At 38.1% G+C, this 20695-nt stretch overlaps 1 protein-coding gene across 2 annotated transcripts in view; it reads left to right on the top strand.

Annotated features, from left to right (window-relative positions):
• Positions 1–20086, top strand: part of IGLON5 (IgLON family member 5) — a 299890-nt gene extending 279804 nt beyond the window's left edge. Inside the window, exons 5-8 of one of the 2 annotated variants that reach the window (XM_063436765.1) lie at positions 464–595; positions 7036–7156; positions 8260–8411; positions 18454–20086. In XM_063436765.1, the coding sequence (XP_063292835.1) occupies positions 464–595; positions 7036–7156; positions 8260–8411; positions 18454–18554 (506 nt within the window). In that variant the 3' untranslated portion in view covers positions 18555–20086. Of the gene's footprint in view, positions 1–463; positions 596–7035; positions 7157–8256; positions 8412–18453 lie in introns of both variants that reach the window. The other variant, XM_063436764.1, reaches the window with a different exon arrangement.
• The last annotated feature ends 609 nt before the right edge of the window (positions 20087–20695 follow it).

Genomic DNA, 20695 nt, shown 5'->3' with positions numbered 1-20695 from the left:
TTGTGTGAATGTGTGAGTTTGTGATGGTACCCAGGGCTTAGAGATGTGTCTTGGTCATTATCATTGCTGCAGGGCTCATCTCGTCAACGAGCTTGATATGCATCGCTTCCTCAGGAGATAACCTCCAGCAATGTTATCAACATGTCAATATAGCTCTGGTATTTTGAGGATGACCCAGAACTGACTTATTGCATGAAATGGAAGAGAATAAAGTAGGGGAAAAACAATAATAGTGGTATTACCTGAATTACACCATAATTAACAGGAAGATCATTCTTCTAATGATAGTAAAAGGAAACCAGTGAACACTTTCTTTGGTTGGCGGTGGTTGCCTCTTCATTTGAGGTGATAACTATCATGTTGTGTTTCTATGTTGTAAGTGTGTGTTTGTGTCTCATTCCTACCCAAAAACCCTCACTCCTTCCCCTCCCCCAACCTTCTTCCTTCCACCTTCACCCTACAGAGGGCTTCTCCAGCGAAGGCGAACTCCTGGAAATTACGGAGATCAACCGCCAGCAAGCCGGGGAGTATGAGTGCATCACGTCCAATGGAGTTTCCACCCCTGACGGCAAGAAAGTCCTGATCACCGTCAACTGTAAGTACGTCTTTACCAACGAATGTAAAATCTCAGATCGTTGGCAAAGTGATAGAGTTACAAAGGAAAGGAAAAGTTAATATTATGTTTACTTACCGCTTATATTTAACACATTTGTGTTTGTGAAGTCTGAAAATAAAATGGAATGTCGATATCCACACCGCTCTACCCTGAAACTGGGTGCCTCCATCATAGCTCCCTGTCAATCATTGTTATCAGCTCGGTCCTTTGCACCTGGCAGTCAGAATAGAGAGATACAGAGTAAAGGAGAAATTATACAATGTGTCTATTTCTCCTCTTCATTTGCAAGGCATGCCCTGACTGTGCCTGGACTGAACTGGATTGATGTAATTTGCTAAATCTCCTGTGTACATTTAAGAAAAGAAAATGGTAATAACATAAATAAGGTTTAACATGGGTTATGGGTGGTTTTCATTGATTTATTCAATTGTGTAATTTCCAGAGAAGTAAGTAACCATTCTTATTTAAACCTTAGCAACCAAATGCTTTAAAATGTGGATTCAATTATATAACTCGTATTTACCATAGAATTCAATGTTATTTACAGTAAATTCTTTTCTATCTAAAAATGTCAACTTTAAACCCAAACATGCCGAATATTTAGAAAACTAGCATGAAAAAAAAAAGACTGCAAAATGAAATTACCGGAGCTCGTTTATTTCATTGTACACTGTTCCTCTCATCACATGCGCTGTATGAAGGACAGCTTGTAACACATGCCAAGTCAGTTGTTTAAGCATCACAATCAGAAAAATATATATATATTCTATAGGCACGGATTGGAAGTGAAAAGATCAGCGGTAAAGTTAAAGCCCAAGTCATCATCTATTCTTCTGAATATAAAATAGGCAATTTAAATGAGTTTTTAGGGTAATTATAAGGTTGTTGTAAGACTATTACAAATGAGACACTAGCAAAAAAGATTTAAAAAAAAAAAAAAAAAGAAAAGAAAAAAAGAAACAAAAATCAATTTAGCATCATGAAACAAAAAAAGGGGAAAAAAAGCCGCAACGTTCTAAATATAAAAAAGAAATACTTAGAAAAACATAATAACAGGGTAGAACAGTCAGAACAGCTGAGGGTATAACTCAATGAAAATGGAACATTATCGGCAATAGTTGCTGTATTGAATGATCTCGTTCACAAATTTGTCTCTTTCAGAAGACAGGAGCAGAGCTGAGATAGGCGGTCGGGAGTACAGATCCGCAGGCAGTTAGTAATGTTCATTGCTCTGTTCGAGAAAGAGTGTTAGAGACACTAAGCAAATAAAATGTCAGTTTCCATAAGTATTTCAAGGAGTTTATTTTGTGCCATAATACAGTGAATTCTCTTATTAAAAAGAATTCTGAGCTGAGGCCGTGAGCAATGCGTTTGTCTGAAATATGTTCCTCGAATTTCGGGACTTGCAAGATTTAAGATGAAAGGAAGCCAAATTGACCAATCAACACCACCAATGTCAATCTTAAAAATGTCTCTTTTAATTCCCCTAGCAAACAGTGATCCTGCCAGGGTTTCAAGCTCAGTAGATCTTCGTCAAGCCATCAAGGTCAAAACGTAGCTTGGTTCTTTATTTAATGGTGGAATGCAAGAGGCAAATAGATGACTTACTAGCATTGCTCAATCAAAGGGTTTCCTTTGGTTTTGCAAACCTTGACTTCCATTGGTCATTGACCATAGCACTTACCATGGTAGCCACCTGAGATGTGCAGATTACCTACTCCATAAGGTTTAAGATCAATGCCAGATAAAGACGCCTGTTTAGAGGCAACTGAGAATGCAGTGTTTGCATACCTGCCCCGTGTTACTATTTAGGAGGGACAGTCCTTATTTTGGGCCCAAATCCCTCTGTCTCTCTTTTCTATCCCAATGTCCTTCTTTTCTAGGAGCTCCATATTGTTGTAATGTGTAATGTGTCTGAGAGTATAACAGAGCTGCACAGCAATAATACTCCCAGTAATGTGTCTGAGTGTATAACAGAGCTCCACAGTAATAATACTCCCAGTAATGTGTCTGAGTGTATAACAGAGCTCCACAGCAATAATACTCCCAGTAATGTGTCTGAGTGTATAACAGAGCTCCACCGCAATAATACTCACAGTAATGTCTGAGAGTATAACAGAGCTCCACAGCAATAATACTCCCAGTAATGTGTCTGCGTGTATAACAGAGCTCCACTGCAATAATACTCCCAGTAATGTGTCTGAGTGTATAACAGAGCTCCACCGCAATAATACTCACAGTAATGTCTGAGAGTATAACAGAGCTCCACAGCAATAATACTCCCAGTAATGTGTCTGCGTGTATAACAGAGCTCCACCGCAATAATACTCCCAGTAATGTGTCCGAGTGTATAACAGAGCTGCACAGCAATAATACTCCCAGTAATGTGTCTGAGTGTATAACAGAGCACCACAGCAATAATACTCCCAGTAATGTGTCTGAGAGTATAACAGAGCTGCACAGCAACAATACTCCCAGTAATGTGTCTGAATGTATAACAGAGCTCCACCGCAATAATACTCCCAGTAATGTGTCCGAGTGTATAACAGAGCTGCACAGCAACAATACTCCCAGTAATGTGTCTAAGTGTATAACAGAGCTCCACAGTAATAATACTCCCAGTAATGTGTCTGAGTGTATAACAGAGCTCCACAGTAATAATACTCCCAGTAATGTGTCCGAGATTATAACAGAGCTGCACAGCAACAATACTCCCAGTAATGTGTCTGAATGTATAACAGAGCTCCACCGCAATAATACTCCCAGTAATGTGTCCGAGTGTATAACAGAGCTGCACAGCAACAATACTCCCAGTAATGTGTCTAAGTGTATAACAGAGCTCCACAGTAATAATACTCCCAGTAATGTGTCTGAGTGTATAACAGAGCTTCACGGCAATAATACTCCCAGTAATGTGTCCGAGAGTATAACAGAGCTCCACAGCAATATTACTCCCAGTAATGTGTCTGAGAGTATAACAGAGCTGCACAGCAATAATACTCCCAGTAATGTGTCTAAGTGTATAACAGAGCTCCACAGTAATAATACTCCCAGTAATGTGTCTGAGTGTATAACAGAGCTCCACAGTAATAATACTCCCAGTAATGTGTCTGAGTGTATAACAGAGCTCCACAGCAATAATACTCCCAGTAATGTGTCTGAGTGTATAACAGAGCTCCACAGCAATGATACTCCCATTAATGTGTCTGAGTGTATAACAGAGCTCCACAGCTCTAATACTCCCAGTCATGTGTCTGAGTGTATAACAGAGCTCCACAGCAATAATACTCCCAGTAATGTGTCTGAGTGTGTAACAGAGCCCCACAGTAATAATACTCCCAGTAATGTGTCTGAGTGTATAACAGAGCTCCACAGTAATAATACTCCCAGTAATGTGTCTGAGAGAGCTGCACAGCAACAATACTCCCAGTAATGTGTCTGAGTGTATAACAGAGCTCCACAGCAATAATACTCCCAGTAATGTGTCTGTGTATAACAGAGCTCCATAGCAATAATACTCCCAGTAATGTGTTATAACAGAGCTCCACAGCAATAATACTCCCAGTAATGTGTCTTTAAACTACAATAAATGCGTCTAGGAACCAGTATGTGTAAATAAGATACATTGTTCTTGTTCTAAATCACACTTTAGTTGTATAAATTGTTATTTATTAGTATGTCACCTAAATTGTTTTAGAACAGCGCGCCCATGGCCACCACTCACACCCCTAAAATAAAAGTGGTTCCTTTTTGTCCATCTGAAATGAAATGTTGTGAGGTGTGGGTTTGGTGTGTTTGGTGTTTTTTTTCTCTGCCCCCAGTGCCGTGTCTGATAGCAGCCACCAGTGAGCTGATACAATGCCCCTTTTATCTCTAGCAGTGAACGCATACATAGCTCATAAACTCATTGTCAAATTTACATTTTGGACAGAAATGTACCACTTCCATCTGAAAACCTGAGAGTATTTATTAGGTTTTCAGCATATGTTCCTGTTTGTTTAACTCGCAGATCCAGAATTAATTTTCTAACATTTAACTCTAGTCATTGCTCCCTCTTGTATAGTAAGTAACAGTGGCCGAGCATAGAATGCCCCTCTTGCACTATTAAATGTCTACCAAGTTTAGCCAATACCGCAGATATGAAAAAATGGCAGTGAATCAATGTTTATGGGAGATTTAATTACAGGTAACATAATGCAGGAAGTCAGGGCCTGGCTGTCTATAATTATTTGTGACATCGGACGCAGGATTTTATTTTTACTGACATATATTGTAGAGGAGAGGCACAAAGCAAATGCTGAAACCTTCCGCTAATAACAGGTAACCCATTTACGAATACCCCACATCCGATGGAACTGATAGCACAGTCACTGCTCCTATTATTCCCGTAACATATTGAAAGGTAAATGCTGCCTTGAGATGGTTTAATAACTTCAAGGAAAATGGAAATTGACTCCGATACACAATATTCCATTAACTCTATTCCAATCATAGATAACCTTGGCATCAGTACTTACAAGCTATACTTCCTAAAACGCTCAGCCAGCCAGAAAGCTTTGAGTGTGTGATTCTGGTACCCTTTAAAAATATATATATATATATATCTCAAATAAAAATGTATCCTTTTATTGTAACAAAATATTATGACAGACGCTCACATGGTACTTAATTTAAAGGGATAGTCTAAGATCCAATATCACTTTTGGGGGGCATATATGCTGCCCCTGCAGCTTCCCTAAAAACTGCGCTGTTTTACATTTTTCAATTTCCAAGTTTATCGCTATTTTTAACATCATTGAAACAAAAATTAAAAAATACGTATGGCAGTAAATACTCGTGGATATACACACTAACCCCCATTAAAGAAACATTTAAGGTTTCAGATAGTTTGAGATTCATTGACAAACAGATAATAGGAGAGCCAGAAGAGAAGGATATTTAGCAGCATCATTGGTGTTAAAAACACCCTCGAGAGTCCCTTTAAGGATTAAAATAATCAATGTGTGACAGATTGATAATTGTACTATAGGGGACAAAGAAATAAAGCATTTCTCAATAACGTAAACCCACAGCAAAGTGACTTTAAGCTTTCCATTTCACGCATCAATATAATAATAATAATATAATACCTAGAAAGAACCCGTCACATGGTGTAACACATTTACAGAACGACAGAACATAAAATGTTAGCACCAGATACCAAGAGAAACGGTATATCCAGTGGAAAAAAAAGGTAAGAATAATTGAGAGTGAGACCATAGTACATAAGCTTTCACAAAAATGTCAATATTTCAGTTCTTTATTACAATGTTTAATAATGATTAATGTTTCATTATAACACATTACAGTATGCTTCTTTGGTGAAATTACACATGAAGTAAAGTGATATCTGTGATACATTGAGGACTTAAATTAAAGGGACACTATAGTCACCAGAACAACTGCAGCTTAATGTAGTTGTTCTGGTGAGTATAATAGCTCCCTACAGGCATTTTAATGCAAACACTGTCTTTTCAGAGAAAAGGCCGTGTTTACATTGCCCCTAGGTACACCTCCAAGTGGTCACTCCTTAGATGGCCACTGGAGGGGCTTCCTGGCTCAGTGCTGCACAGTAAGCAGCCCTGCCATTCAGCGTCCCCATTGATTCAATGCATCTCTATGAGGAGGTCCTGATTGGCCAAAACGGCATTTGGCCCTGCCCCGTGACGATTTTAGCCAATCCAATGCTTTCCCTGTGGGAAAGCATTGGATTGGCCAAAAAATTTCCCATTTTGATGATGTCACAAAGGGGGCAGAGCCAGCGCGGTGCTAGAAATAAGGTGAGTTTTAAACTTTCATAGGGTGGTTAAGGGGAGGGCAAGCCACCTAAATTGTGGGTTTAGCACTATAGGGTCAGGGATACATTTTTGTGTTCCTGACCCTACGGTGGTCTTTTAAGTTGGAGAATGTGCATGTTGCAATACTGGAAGTCACTTCACAAAGGTTTGAAAAATCCTGTTAAAGAATATAGCAAAACGTTAGAAAAAAAAAAAAAGTAATTGTATACACAGTTCTGTTAATATTAACCATTCGAAGCAATGCTTGTGAATGCATATCGGGCATATTCTGAGCCCACAACGAGTCATGGATTTTTCATTTGACACTCTTTATTAGTGACACAGGTAATGCTCAAACTCTATACACATCCACTGCCCCTTTGATCTATTTCACAATTACTGGGTCCTTTATATGCTGTTATTCCATCAGCATACAATAATAATTAATGTCCGGTTAACTAATCTTTCACGTGAATAAAAAAAATGTGATTTTTGTGAAATTTCCTTAAATATTTAAGCAAGTGTAAGAATATGTAATATGTAGTAAGTATGACTTTTTGTAAGACTGCCGCTTTAACTCCTATATACCCCATTTTTTCTTAGATCCTCCATCGATCACTGATGTAAAGAATGCCCAGTCCTCCGTGGGCAAATCAGCAGTACTTCGCTGTGAAGCCTCAGCGGTGCCCCCGGCTGAGTTTGAGTGGTATAAAGAAGACAAGCGGTAAGTACACTTACTGGAAGACCCCAAGAGCTACCTACCTGTTTGTACAGACACATGTGGGATTTGTGCTTTCTTAAGAAAGCTCTGTTATCCAGAACAATATAAAATGATCTGAAAAGCCCACAGGACCACTCATTCAGGACTGTGTATGTCACCTGAGTTAATTACCTCTGAGCGGAAATTAACCGGGGTGATTATTTGAATGGGAGTCACCTAAAGCATTAGCTTGATGTTTGCAGGTGTACTGTGCAGTTTGTGGTAGTGCTCAGGTAACTGTTTTACCTGTTTATTTGGTGTTCGAAGACTAACAGAGAATCATATGAGTTGCAGTTCAGTTAAACCTTAACATTTAGCAGCCATTGATTATGGACAAGGTACATGGTTTTGTGTAAGAGATGACATGGGGGGGGGGAGGTATTTATCAATATGGCAGAAACGATGGTATTTTGGGTGCAATGTGCAAAATTGTGAGAGACATTCTATTGGTTTCTATGGTGACTGCTCCTTTGCCACAGAATAGCACCTGTCTTTGTCTTGCAAACATAGAATGTGAGGGGCTGAGGGCAGATAAGAACCATTCGGCCCATCTAGTCTGCCCAATTTTCTAAATACTTTCATTAGTCCCTGGCCTTATCTTATAGTTAGGATAGCCTTATGCCTATCCCACGCATGCTTAAACTCCCTCACTGTGCTAACCTCTACCACTTCAGCTGGAAGGCTATTCCATGCATCCACTACCCTCTCAGTAAAGTAAAACTTCCTGATATTATTTTTAAACCTTTGCCCCTCTAATTTAAGACTATGTCCTCTTGTTGTGGTAGTTTTTCTTCTTTTAAATATAGTCTCCTCCTTTACTGTGTTGATTCCCTTTATGTATTTAAATGTTTGTATCATATCCCCCCCTGCCTCGCAAACATAATGTCCCTTACCCAACAGATAGATATTCATCACCATTCATGTAATGGTATTGTTTGTGTCGGGCAGGCTGTGGATTATTTGATGATTAACTTTGATCAGTTACTTTCTCTGTGTTTCAATATTGTTGTCATTTCTTGTTTGTTTGTTTTTTTCCCCCTCTCTCTGCGGTTTGCCTCCGTTAGCAGACTGTTTACTGGAATGGAAGGTATAAAGATTCAAAACGAGAGGACATGGTCTGTGCTTCTCTTTTCAAATGTCACCTCAAGGCACTATGGGAATTACACCTGCCTGGCATCCAATAGGCTTGGCTCATTTAATACCAGCTTGCGACTACTCAGTAAGTATTGGCATTACTGCTTTCATGGAATCCATTCAGTTAGCCGTTCAGCCCTAGAGTATGGCAGCATCTGTAGCCCAAATAAACCACACGAGCCAGACTGTGAATGTGTGATTTGTCTTACATTGGGGAAAATGGTGCATAATATGCTAAATCCTCTTATTCAAAATAACCTCTGTTTATGTTTTCTAACAGCAATAAAGTCTTTGGGTACATGTATATATATCCATAATGAACCGCAATATTCCACATCCAAATTCATGATTTTGAACAGAAATGATAGTCTAAATTAATTCAGCTATTTTTTTTTTTTTAAATCTATTTGCATTCACTTTTTTTGGGGGGGGGGGGATATTAACACAGATGCAGGATAGTTTTAGCAACCCGGGTAGTTCCCGTGGTTTTAACGGAACAATGTCATTTTAGGTTAGTTGTACTTAATATTTTTTGACAGTGACCCACATTTTAAACATGACATTAGGTTGGCGCCTCATTCTCCTGTCTTAAACTTACTACAGTAACCCATTCTTCATCTCTCTTATGTAATATATCAGGTCATTAAAGGGACACTCTACACATCAAAACAACTATAGCTTATTAAAGTGGTTTTGGTGTTTAAATAATGGTCCTGCAGTCTCACTGCTCAGTTATTAACCCCAGCTCTGTTAATTGTGTGATTAGTGTGATTGAAGTTAAATTAATAAGGAAGAAGGTGAGAATATCTAAAGTAAACCTACTATGCTGTATGATCTGAAAAATAAACCAATTTTTTTTTTTTACAGCCAAGGGAGGTATAGTTAGGGCTACATAAACAAAAACAGATGTGATTTAACTCCTAAAAGGCAGAGAATTGAGCAGTGAGACTGCAGGGCCATTATCAATACACTAAAACAGCTTAACTAAACTAAAGTTGTTTTGAATTCTGCAGGATTCCTTTATTGGGTTCTGTACAGTTTTAGCAGATCCTATGATGTGAATACTTGTAGCATACATCAAGAAAATGATTGAAAACTAGAGAAATCTCAATGTGTCCTTCCTAGTAAAATATTTCATCCGTGCATATATAAATAAATATTTCTGTCAGTTGCTGATGTACATGTTCTAAATATTAAAGAATCACTGAAAAATAAGGGCCCCTCTTTTGTGGCGCAGCCAGGGGACAGAAACTACTGCTTTAGAAATAACGATTGTGGAGAGCTATGAGTGTGGAGATAACCAGAACCTGAACCAGACACTCTACCTAATCATCGGAGGAAACTATATCTCAGTGAATAAATCGACCACAGGGCTAACTGAAAAAAAAAAGAAGGGGAGGGTAACGGTCAAGGATAGGGTTTTAGTATAACACCCTCATGATTATTACATAGAGTGAGAGAAAGTAATAAAGTCCTAAGAATGTGTGTGTGTGTGTGTGTGTGTGTGTGTATATATATAAAATAAGCTTAATGCTTAGAGATCAACAGTGAGAACTATCTTGAGTTATGGTCAAATAAATGGAGAGTATGAAAACTCTTCATTCAGACCATTTTGAGATAATGTCTTGAGACGATAAATCCAAAAAGCCTGTCTCTGTCTTAGTTTGGTATCCCATCCACCTTTACGCGGTGGTTGTGGTATAAGTTCCAGTGAATCGGATCCCTACTGATGAGTTGTTATGGTCAATTCGGAAATGTCTAGAGACAGGAGCTTCTGACGGTCTCTTGACAGAGTTCACATGCTCGCGTATACTACATTTAAGAGGGCAAACATTTTTGTCCACATATTTTAATCCGCAGGAACATGTGAGCAAATACACCACACCTATTGAGCGACAATTATAGAAAAAACGAGATTGAAAATTTTCTGTATTACTGCTGTTGGAGAATATCTTAGATTGTCTGTTAATGAAGGGGGCACACGCTGCAGTGTCCACACTTAAAAGTACCCGTTGGTAGATATTTCTTAACGTAACCAATTGAGGTGGTATTTGAGAAATGGCTTGGTGATAAAAGATCCCTCAGATTTCTACCTCTACGTGCCATGAGAGAAAGAGATGGCGTAAGTACATTTTTAAGTGTATATCGGAGGTAAGCATGGGCCAGAATTTGTGTAAGAGATTTATTACATTATCCCAGCCGGCATCAAAGGTGCCAATGTATCTTATGGGGATAGCTTCCACCTCTCGGTATCTTCCCTAATTAATGGGTCACATTCTGTGAATGGCTCCCAGAAAGACCACCTTTAAGACCCTATTGGGGTTACCTTTTTCCCTGAACATATGGCGTAACTCATTGGCTTTACACTTAAACTCCTCTATGGTGGAGCAATTCCAGTGTAATCTCAAGTATTGCCCAATGGGAATACCAGATTTTAAATGTATTGGATGGTGGCTAGTCCAACATAAAGGAAGGCTGAACTTGATGGACGCAAGTCTCTTTTCAGCTATGTAACTATGTAACTATGTAAATAAAAGGTTGTTGGATGCTGTTTTCTTCCTGTGTAAAGCAGTATCTATTTTTCCATCTTCTATCAGCTGTAAGGACAAGTCAAAGAAGCAGAGTTGAGAACCTTCTATTTCGCTTGTGAAGCGTAAATTTAATTCAGTGATATTTAGAAGTTGCACAAATTCACTAAACTTGTCTGATGTGTCCAGTCAGATCACAAAGACATCATCGATGTATCTCTTCCAGTAAAAGATCTGCTCCATATAAGGTCTAGGTTGGGGGTCTGACTCAATGTACCTCTCCCATCAGCCCAGCTGTAAGTTGGCATAAGAGGGTGCACAGGACGTACTCGTGGCAGTCCCTGTAATTTGTTGATAGATCTTACCATTAAACGTAAATACATTGTGGGTCAAGATGAATTCGAACAAGTCTGAGATAAAGTTAATATAAGTAGTGGGTAGTTTATGTTCCAACTCCAAGACTGGACGCACATGTCTAATTCCTAGTTGGTGAGGAATAGAGCTATACAGTGCTTCTACATCCAGACTACATAATGATGCTTTATCGTGTGGAAGTGAGAGATTTGTGAGGAGGGACAGCATCTGCTTGGTGTCTCTTAAATAGGATGGTATTTTTTGTACGAATGGAGGCAGAGGGCTAATTGGTATTTGAGATTCAATTGAATCTGTTCACTACAGCTAGATAGGTGCTCCATGTACATCTTCAGGTTAACAAGACTATTCTCTGACCCATGGTTCAAACACATAATTGGAAGATCCAGAGGCTACAAGTTCCTCCTAAGTAAATGCTCCTGAATCCTGGAGGCAAGGGATCCTCCCAGGAATAAAGTAACGTTTTCTGGGTGCCAGGAAAATGGTCGATTTATGGCCGTTGATGTGCTCATAATGCTTGTAGAATCCCTAAAATCATCATATTTATGCTGCAAGAAAATGTTACTCAGACCAGTCTTCAATGGCCATAATGGTCCGGTTTATATAAATACACAAATGCATAATCCCTCAATTCTGGACCACTGGGGGTCCAAAAGGACTTGATGGAGAAGCAAGAGGGCTTTTGAGCCAGGAACATAACAAGATATGCAATCAAATTAGTGACCTTCACGCCGAAGAGTTTAATACCATGTGTTTTTCAATGCAGGCATCTTGAGCTAACCAAAAAAAAAGCATAAATATATAATTTATGGTCTACCGAACTGCTAGCCACAGAAAGCCTATGTAGATATTTACCCGTACAAAAAATCAGACTTTCAGACAATTTTAGAAGTTTGAAGAAAAAAAGCAAACAATAAAAAACAAAGCATTACAGATTGAGGACTAATTTTAAGGACAGTTTTTCTTTTGTTCTTGAGAATTCCCAGTGCTGTATTTCTATCTCATTCTGAGGATTCTTCTCTCCCATGTTAGAGAACCGGAAAAAAAAATAATTCTCTCCATATGTGCTTCTTAATTCTCAGCTTTCATTTTAATTCTGAGCCACAGATCAAGGAATTCCCTTCAGATTCTAATTGTATTTATTATTGCACTGAGAATACAGTATGTCGCATCAGGTTTGAGAAACAAAAAAAAGAGTAATGAAACCCAATTTGTAACAAATCAGTGTTCCGTGAAAGTCAAGAATATGATTACTGCTCTCTTGGCAGGTAAATACATTACGTTGACACAGCCATCTTTAGAATTTAGGAAATCATATTCAGAAACCTGAGATTAAGGTCATCTCATTTCAGTTAAATGGTAGAGGAATGTCTTCCTCAAAAATTCCTGTCTTGTTTTCCCTGCTAGAGCCACTACCTGCTTGCTTATGTTTGAGGCATCTTCAATGTTAATGAAGCTTTGAACAAACATCTGCTTGTGGGTTTCCACTTTGTATTTCAGTAGTTTTTTCCTTCTCGTGTCAAGGATATCAAGTTTTTTGAAGAGATTGTAAACACTTTAGAGTACTGTTCTTCAAATCAAAGACTGGAAATTGGGGATAAAGCAATTCAGCTTCCTGTGTGGATATCGATAAAACAAGGACATTTGGTCCTTGAAGTCATTTTTGTGTGCGCAGAGACCTTGCTTCTTGTTACTCCCACGCACCCAACGGGTGGTGAGCATACAGGCAAAAAGGCTACTTCATTCATCAAAGAAAAAGGTTGAGTTCTTGATCCTGGAGCACATCTCGACTTTTCTTGCAGAAAAATGTGTCCTGACCCATGTTTATGATAAGCCTTCAACAAGCTGCCGAAACAGGAGAACAAATTAAAATTGCGATTCAATGAGTCCTAAAAAATTATGATCTGAATATCCCAAAAAAGTAGCAAGTCAATAAGTATTGCCATAAAATCTAGATATAATATCTGTAGAATGAGAATAACATGCAGCTCTCTGCTGAAACAAACATGTTCTATGCTCCAGTGGCCATATGTGGTATTGCACATTGTAAATAAAAATAAACTCTCAAAATACTCTTGGTCCGAAAAAGTGCAGCTGGTTTACCTTAAAGTTTAATGATATCCCACGTTATCTTACAACACTATATGCAAACAGAATTTCACTGCTAAATCTCACTGGTGTTTTTCAAAGAGAACACTATATAACCATGTGAATTGTGACCTTTACTTAGCTTGTATGTCCGGTGCGAAATAAGATCCTGTAAAAGGACAGCAGATCCTCCCTCACAATTTTTTTCAGTTGGGGGTCCTTTAAAACCTAGAGCTTCTCCTACTTCCAATACGCAATGCTATGATGTCAATCATAACCTCCATCTTCTTTCGAAACCTTTCATTCTCACTAGAGCTGGGCAAGCATGATAAATTTAACTCCTGGTCCAAATAAGGGTCCCACCAGTTTGAATCCATCAGTTTTAACAAGCTTATGTGTCAGAGTATCTACCTCTAGCCAGCAACCTTTGCACCAACTTTAGAGAAGGTCACTCTGTTTCTCACCACGTTGGTGCTGCACAGCATACCAGGGTCACTTTTGATGTGGTCAGTTTTGATGTGGCACATTCTAATCTTTTGCTATTCCTGCATCTGAAATGATAAGAATGATGCTGAACGCTGCAGTCGTTCTGATGACGTCAGACACTAAGCCTATATAAACTCAGGAGAACCTGAGTAGTAGAACCTGAGAACTCAGTAGGAGCCCGAGCGTGCATTTTGTATTGTTCTCTAAATGCCCATTTTCTTTACTTTGTCTTGTTCAGACTATTCTCAGCTCCGTAATCCTAACCTTGGCTTGTTGACCCGTATTGTTACTATTCCCTTGACCTCGGCTTCGTCTTTGACTATTCTCTCAAAATATTATGCTCAGGCTGGACACCTCTAGGACTGGTAATAAGTACTGCTCTTTAAACTGCTCTAGATTTGCGTGTTGGGACTCTGTACTAACCTAACACTAGGGCCTGGTTTATTGTCCATCTCCCACATTGCAGAAAAAGCCGAGGAAAGCTAGATATTTAAGCTCAATTCATCTACTTAGAATTCCCAGAAGAAGCTGCCATGGTGGTGAAACGGTTAAGCTTGCAGGCAGGGAAAGCCATCAACAAGAAACGAACAGACTCGGTGATCTACAAAGCTCTGTGCGCTCTATAACTAGTATGGCTGATTTATTTTTTATTCAATCACTCATTTATGAGCCATCCCTTTTCATTAGAGTTTTTTACTTTTCTTTAAATGTGAAAAATCTTCCTCGGTGAGCAGAATTTGTAGCGGTAATAACTTCTCCTGTGTCATTCATTAGAACTGTTAATAGCCTCCACCGTACAGCTGGACTCATGCCCAGGGGGATGCCAGGTCGGGAGCGCGTGGGGTATATATTATACTTTTGTGGACAAGATTTTAAAGTGTTATTAAGCATTACAAGTTAAAATTATGATACTTTTTTTTGGTTTGTTTTATATAGCATCAGGCACCTTCAATAAATTGAAGGATGCTATATTTAAGTATCAGGCACACTGACAAGGGTAATGGTTGATATGTTGTCTGTATCAACAGCATTTACTCGTGATTAGTGCTACGTTTAAGTATGGGGCACTGTGACTCCAATTTCTTGCTAAGAATTTGTATTGAGCATCCTGGATCCTTGTAATTCAGAACAAATCGATAAACGTAGGCCAGAATCCCATTGGTGGATTGCCTTTACTTTAGTGGGATTTTTGATTGGAGAAGTTCAAAGATGATACCATTTACAGAGGCAACGCGTTCTTAAAGCAGCATGGTTTGTTTTTTTTTAAATCAAAGTCTTCAGCAATTCAAAAGGATGTTGTATTAAAAAAAAAAAAAAAATATTGAAAACCTATTCTTCATAAACAGACAGAGGGCTACAAACCATTCTGATAAATTTAACACTTTAATATAGCATTTGAAACATTTTCCTTTTACTTTCAAATACCCAAACTTTGCTCTAAAAAGGTTTTATCACGTACGTTTTTGGGGGTCACAATAATTCTAGTCTGTAGTCATGTGACACAGAGATATCAGTCATAGGTTGACAAGCAACTGCCGTAAAAACTATAGTCATTTGTTGAAAAAAGATTTCAGGTAAAGCGTGCTTCACGGAAATTATATATATATATATAAACATTACATAAACCCCCATAAATTAGATGGAAACAAAGAACTACTAAATCATGTTATAGCCACTAACTCTGTCCCCCACATAGCTAATTGATGGTTTAATCAATTATATTACCGCAAAATACCATTACTGTGTGAATTACAATAAACATAAAACAGTACCAACCAACATCAGTCATTTTATGTGTATACACATTAGCATAATCAATTCTTATCAGTGCAGGCATCTATATCTGTCGAGCACAATATAAAACTCCATTTCTGCATTAACGGAGTGCTCTGATAACTGCATAAACACATTTTTCTGTGGGTCTCCAGAAAGATATATAATATCCTGCCAAATGCCCAAATGAGATATGATTGCTGGAAGGTTAATTTAGTCTGCAAATATGTGATAAAAAACGACTCCGTAATTTGCGGCCATCATAAAAATAAAAGAAAAATATATATATATATATAATGTTATATTAAGCAAATGGTAATACTTTACCCAGGGGCTTGACAAAGTTTTTCTGGCACAGTTTAAATATTTAGAAGCTAGACTATGAGTTTAGACGGAGGTCAAATACAACAAGCGATGTTGGGTGAGGTTGGTTTAGGAGACAGAATGAATCTTCTTCACTCAAGCAGGTAGGGTGAAACATTTGACTAGACCACTACTTTTATTTAACTTGTGAAAATATGTAAAAGCATAAAATCTATTTCTAATGTTACGTGCTTTGTCTTACATGCCTACAGGATTTAATCGTAGAACTTAATTATAGAACTGTGAGGTTTAGACAGAAATATATCAAGCGAAAATCAGATGTATCAAGCGACTTTGAAAATAATGTTGGGTGAGGATGGTTTAAGATAAATTCCAATCCGTCAAGAGGTTTGCTATCTACAGGTAACTAAAATTTGGAAAGAAATACCGAGATCAAATTTTGTCTACCCACCAAGGACCCTAAATAAGATAGCGTTAAAAGATTGGAGGCAAGTTAGAGGTAAATAGTAAGTTGACTATGTACATCTGGTTTGGACTCCTAAAACTGTCCTTGGCTGGTTCTTTAATCTGAACGTCAAGTTGGACAAGATTTATTCACTTCAAGAACCAGCCTGGAGGCAATTCGCAAAAATATTAATGCAAAGATATACTGATCAGATGTCCCTGGGACCCCTCTACACCTGAAAGATCAAGATTAAAGGGTAACTGCTTTAGCTAGAGTAACCTTTTCTGTTCTGGTCCACTGACCCCAATTTTAACATATATATATATATATGTGTGTGTGTGTGTGTGTGTGTGTACATATATACATATAAATGAAGCTAAAACTCCCCAGAAACCAAATTCTCCTTGCAGCACAATCCTCCAACGCCTCATTGGAGGGGGAGGAGGAGAGGTCAGGTAGAGCAACCCGATGAAAGGACATGGGTCATGCCGCCATTAGTTGCTTGGTGCCAGAGTGCTGGCATCAGATGCCAAATTTTCCCATGATTCACATTAGCCACCCAAAACTCTTGTTCCAGCTTGGCTACTCACACCCCAATAATGCAGCCAGAGATGGCATTACACCTTCGGCACCTGAGGGGTTAAGCAAAGTATGTGCAGCGTTTCATAGTGAAACGCTACACATACAGTCTCCAGGCACCATAACCACTTTAAGCACCATGGCCACCTTACTAATTTGAAGTAATCGTTCAATACATGGTGGTGTGGGATGCTTTAAAAATAAACAAGGGTGATAAGCAATTTGGCCCCCTTACTCCTATACCTCCTGTAATCGTTCAATACATGGTGGTGTGGGATGCTGTAAAAATAAACAAGGGTGATAAGCAATTTGCCCCCCTTACTCCTGTATCTCTTGTGTGGCAGAGAGTACTTTGCAGACTGCAATACTAGTTAGATATAATATTCACCTTTTTGATTGCATGAAAATTAACTGATATGAATACTCAGACACTTATTAACACACCGTTAAACAGTCGCTGTTTTGATGATTGCAATTGCCAAATGCCAATGCAACTGCAAAAAAAGTGCAACCAGTTTTTCGTAAACAGATCCTGTATTCCCGTGAGTTATTTTCCCACAATGCCTTGTTTTGTTATATTCAAGTAATGATTTAACCATCTAATTTCAGTCATTTGCTCTCCTAGAAAGCAGCATGAATATAGCAAAACAATGCACTTTATTCATTCGCTCTCCCGAACGAGCACAAAGGAAAAGTCAGAATATTTGCAAATGTAGGAGCAGTGTATTCATTCTTACACTTTACGGGAATAACTTCCAGCCATTCATCAAAAAAAACCTAAAGGGAGCCTTTTGAAAAGCTGCAAGAGTAACCTCCAGGGATTACATTGGGATAATAAGACCGAGTAGAAGACACTGGCAGGTCATGAAGTATGACAGGAAACTAAAGTCCTTCCTCTTCTACACTACTGGACTTTTTATAGCATTATTGCTACATTGTATCTTTTGTCTTGCGCAACTGGTGCAAGAGGTTTAGCCTTAGGTGAATACAGCTCCTACTAAGAAACATTATACTAAAATAAATAGATCTAAGCATTTGTCACTTATATAATACTATTTATAGTGGGGGATTTTTGTTATATGCTTTTATACTTTTTTTTTTATTATTCTATATGTTGTATGGCCGTTGAACTTTTTCATTATTATTTCTTGTTATTTATATAGCGCCAACATATTCCCCAGGACTGTACAAAAGAGGGAATAAAGACAATTAGTGAACACATAATGATATAAAAGACCCTGCCAGCAAGCTTATAAAGTAGCAAATATAGTACTTTTATACAAAGTGCTCAGCAAGATAACTTGTGAGCTTACAATCTAAAGGTCCCAAACACTTTTTGTATTTTAATTAGCACATAATTCATTAGGTAATTTTACATACCACAATGTGATATACAATGACATTTTCACGTGACTAAGTTATTGAAATATATTATGTAGATATCCTGACGTTTCGTAGTGGAATGTGAAAATATTTTGCCCTTGTGTTCTATGTTTATATATGTTCTTTTTTGTGTTTTATTTCTTTTCCAGAACCTGGTTTTGCTCTAAATCATGGAGTGACACACACACTATCTCCTCTACTGCTTGGATTTTTCTGTTCTACATTTGTCTTCTTCCTACGCACAGTGTAAAATATAGAAATCCTGAAAGAATTGTCACGACTGGCAGAAATGGAAAAAGAAACAAAACAAAAAAAACAAAAAAAAAATAATTACAAAAAAAAAAATTTAAAGTACAAAAATATTTTTTTTTTTTTAGAAGGAATCTGACACTGTGAGGGAACAAATTATGCATTTTTTAGCCGCATCATTGACTCGCTGCGCCTTCTAATGAGAGAAAAGGGAGAGGTGGATTTAATCAGACGAGAGACATTCAGTGATTGAGGAACAATGAGGGAAAACTGACGGAGGAGAAAAGGATGGAAGCTGGAGGAAAGAAAGAGATACATGATGGGATTATAAAAAGGTGGAGAATTAAAAAGCTGGTGTTGATGATGAGCCTCGGTGGTGTTTATGAAAATGCAAGGCTATAACTCATAATTTTGTTAGCCCTTCTAGTGCTGAAATAGTTTGCAAACCCCGTTCACACTCAAAGGGTTAAACGTTCCATGTAGTTCCCTTCCATACCTCAAACTCATCCATAAAGGGATTTTCTACAAAACCCTTAAAAACACAAATGTAAACATTATTGAGGCAGCTCCCGTTGCTCGATGTTGTCTCTGCATCACTTGTTAGTGTAAATGTCATCAACCAAATTCTGCACCTCTCTCTCTTTCTCCAAACAAACAAATTCTTCCAGTTTAGTAACTGTGGATGCCGTAAATGATATCGGAATGTGAATGATGTCTGGAACGACTATCTTCAAACCTTTTCTCTTTTGGTTAGAAGATAAATAACATAAAAGTATGTTTTCGGATCAGTGATCTCAATACCAAATGACCTGGTTCATCAAGTTTTCTGGAAAGCTGGCTTGCAATAATGCCAACCTTTGCGATACTTTAGTACTTGTGCTGCCCATGACTATATCTCATGTCCTTCTCAAAAAGACAACCTCCTGCAGTCCAGGATCTATCGGAACTTAAAGGGACTTAAACATCAGGTTGTGTAAGCATCACATTTGGAGACCTGTATCTGAGTGGAAAACAAATGGTGATCGCCATCTCAAATGTACTGAGACATTTTACCACCATATCAAGGACAAAACGGGGTATTATATCATTGGGAACATTTTAAGAAAACTGGGATACTTAAGGGATAGTGCACAGTCCTTAAAACTTGCCACAGTTTCATATGCCTGTCAATTCATTACCAGTGTCTGTGACATTCTTGTGGGTATTATGCAGAACCCTGTTTCCCTTTTGTAGATGAATAAGAGGGGAAGCTTGGGACTTTGAGTATTGTCTGACTGTTAGCTGTTTGTCTGCATGGTCCTATCACTGATTGCAAGCCCTGGGCCGCCATTTTACATTGTATTATCTTGACATGGAAATCAACTCTGATTATGTGGGCTATTAAGTTTGTGTTCTGGTGTGGAAATGGAAGGGGTTTAACGTTGGTGAAAATTATCCAAACTTCTGTCAGCTATATAATATTACGGGGTCTAGAAATGCCATGACCCCCCAAAAAAACAAAAACATTTCATTCACCGTCCCTAAAAAAATAAATTCAATGCCAACAGCAAATGGGGGAGCTCCTACTGGCATTTTTCAATACAGCAGGCCTGCTCCAAGTGTGTCTTTGTCCTTGACGTCTGTTTGTCTGTCCACCTGTTAATAACAGATACACGTTGGACCGAAAAAAAAAAAATGGGCCCAACAAGAGCTTCCAAGCTATGCGTCAAAGCAATGCATTTTGGGATGTCACAGTCTCCATTCCTGCGTGGGATTTTGCGTTTGTCTGGGCACCTTATGGCTCATCACTAAGAAAATAAAATCAAGTTTGTTTTTTTTTCGGGTTTTTTTTTTCCATTTCTTTTTGCAAAAAGATTTAAAACAAATACTTGTGAATATTGGCAAACAAATGTAAAAAGTGTTATAATATAAGACAGAAAAAAAAACTGTATTTAGAAGTTGAGTGTTAATTTCTGCGTTCATTTTATTTGCATAGAAACACATATGGTTTGGCAAATTTCTGCTGGTTCCTAGCCACATAAACAAATTAACTCACTTTTACATTGGAGAAGAACATCACATTATTCAGTTGTCCTTCTGAGTGCCAGAAATATATTTAATATTTAATTTTTGTATTTCAACTGTATATACAGATAAAGAGAA

Source organism: Pelobates fuscus, chromosome 11, assembly GCF_036172605.1.
Source record: "Pelobates fuscus isolate aPelFus1 chromosome 11, aPelFus1.pri, whole genome shotgun sequence".
Taxonomy (NCBI): domain Eukaryota; kingdom Metazoa; phylum Chordata; class Amphibia; order Anura; family Pelobatidae; genus Pelobates; species Pelobates fuscus.
The sequence above is the reverse complement of the archived record's forward strand: the minus strand, read 5'-3'. Positions and strand labels throughout refer to the sequence as shown.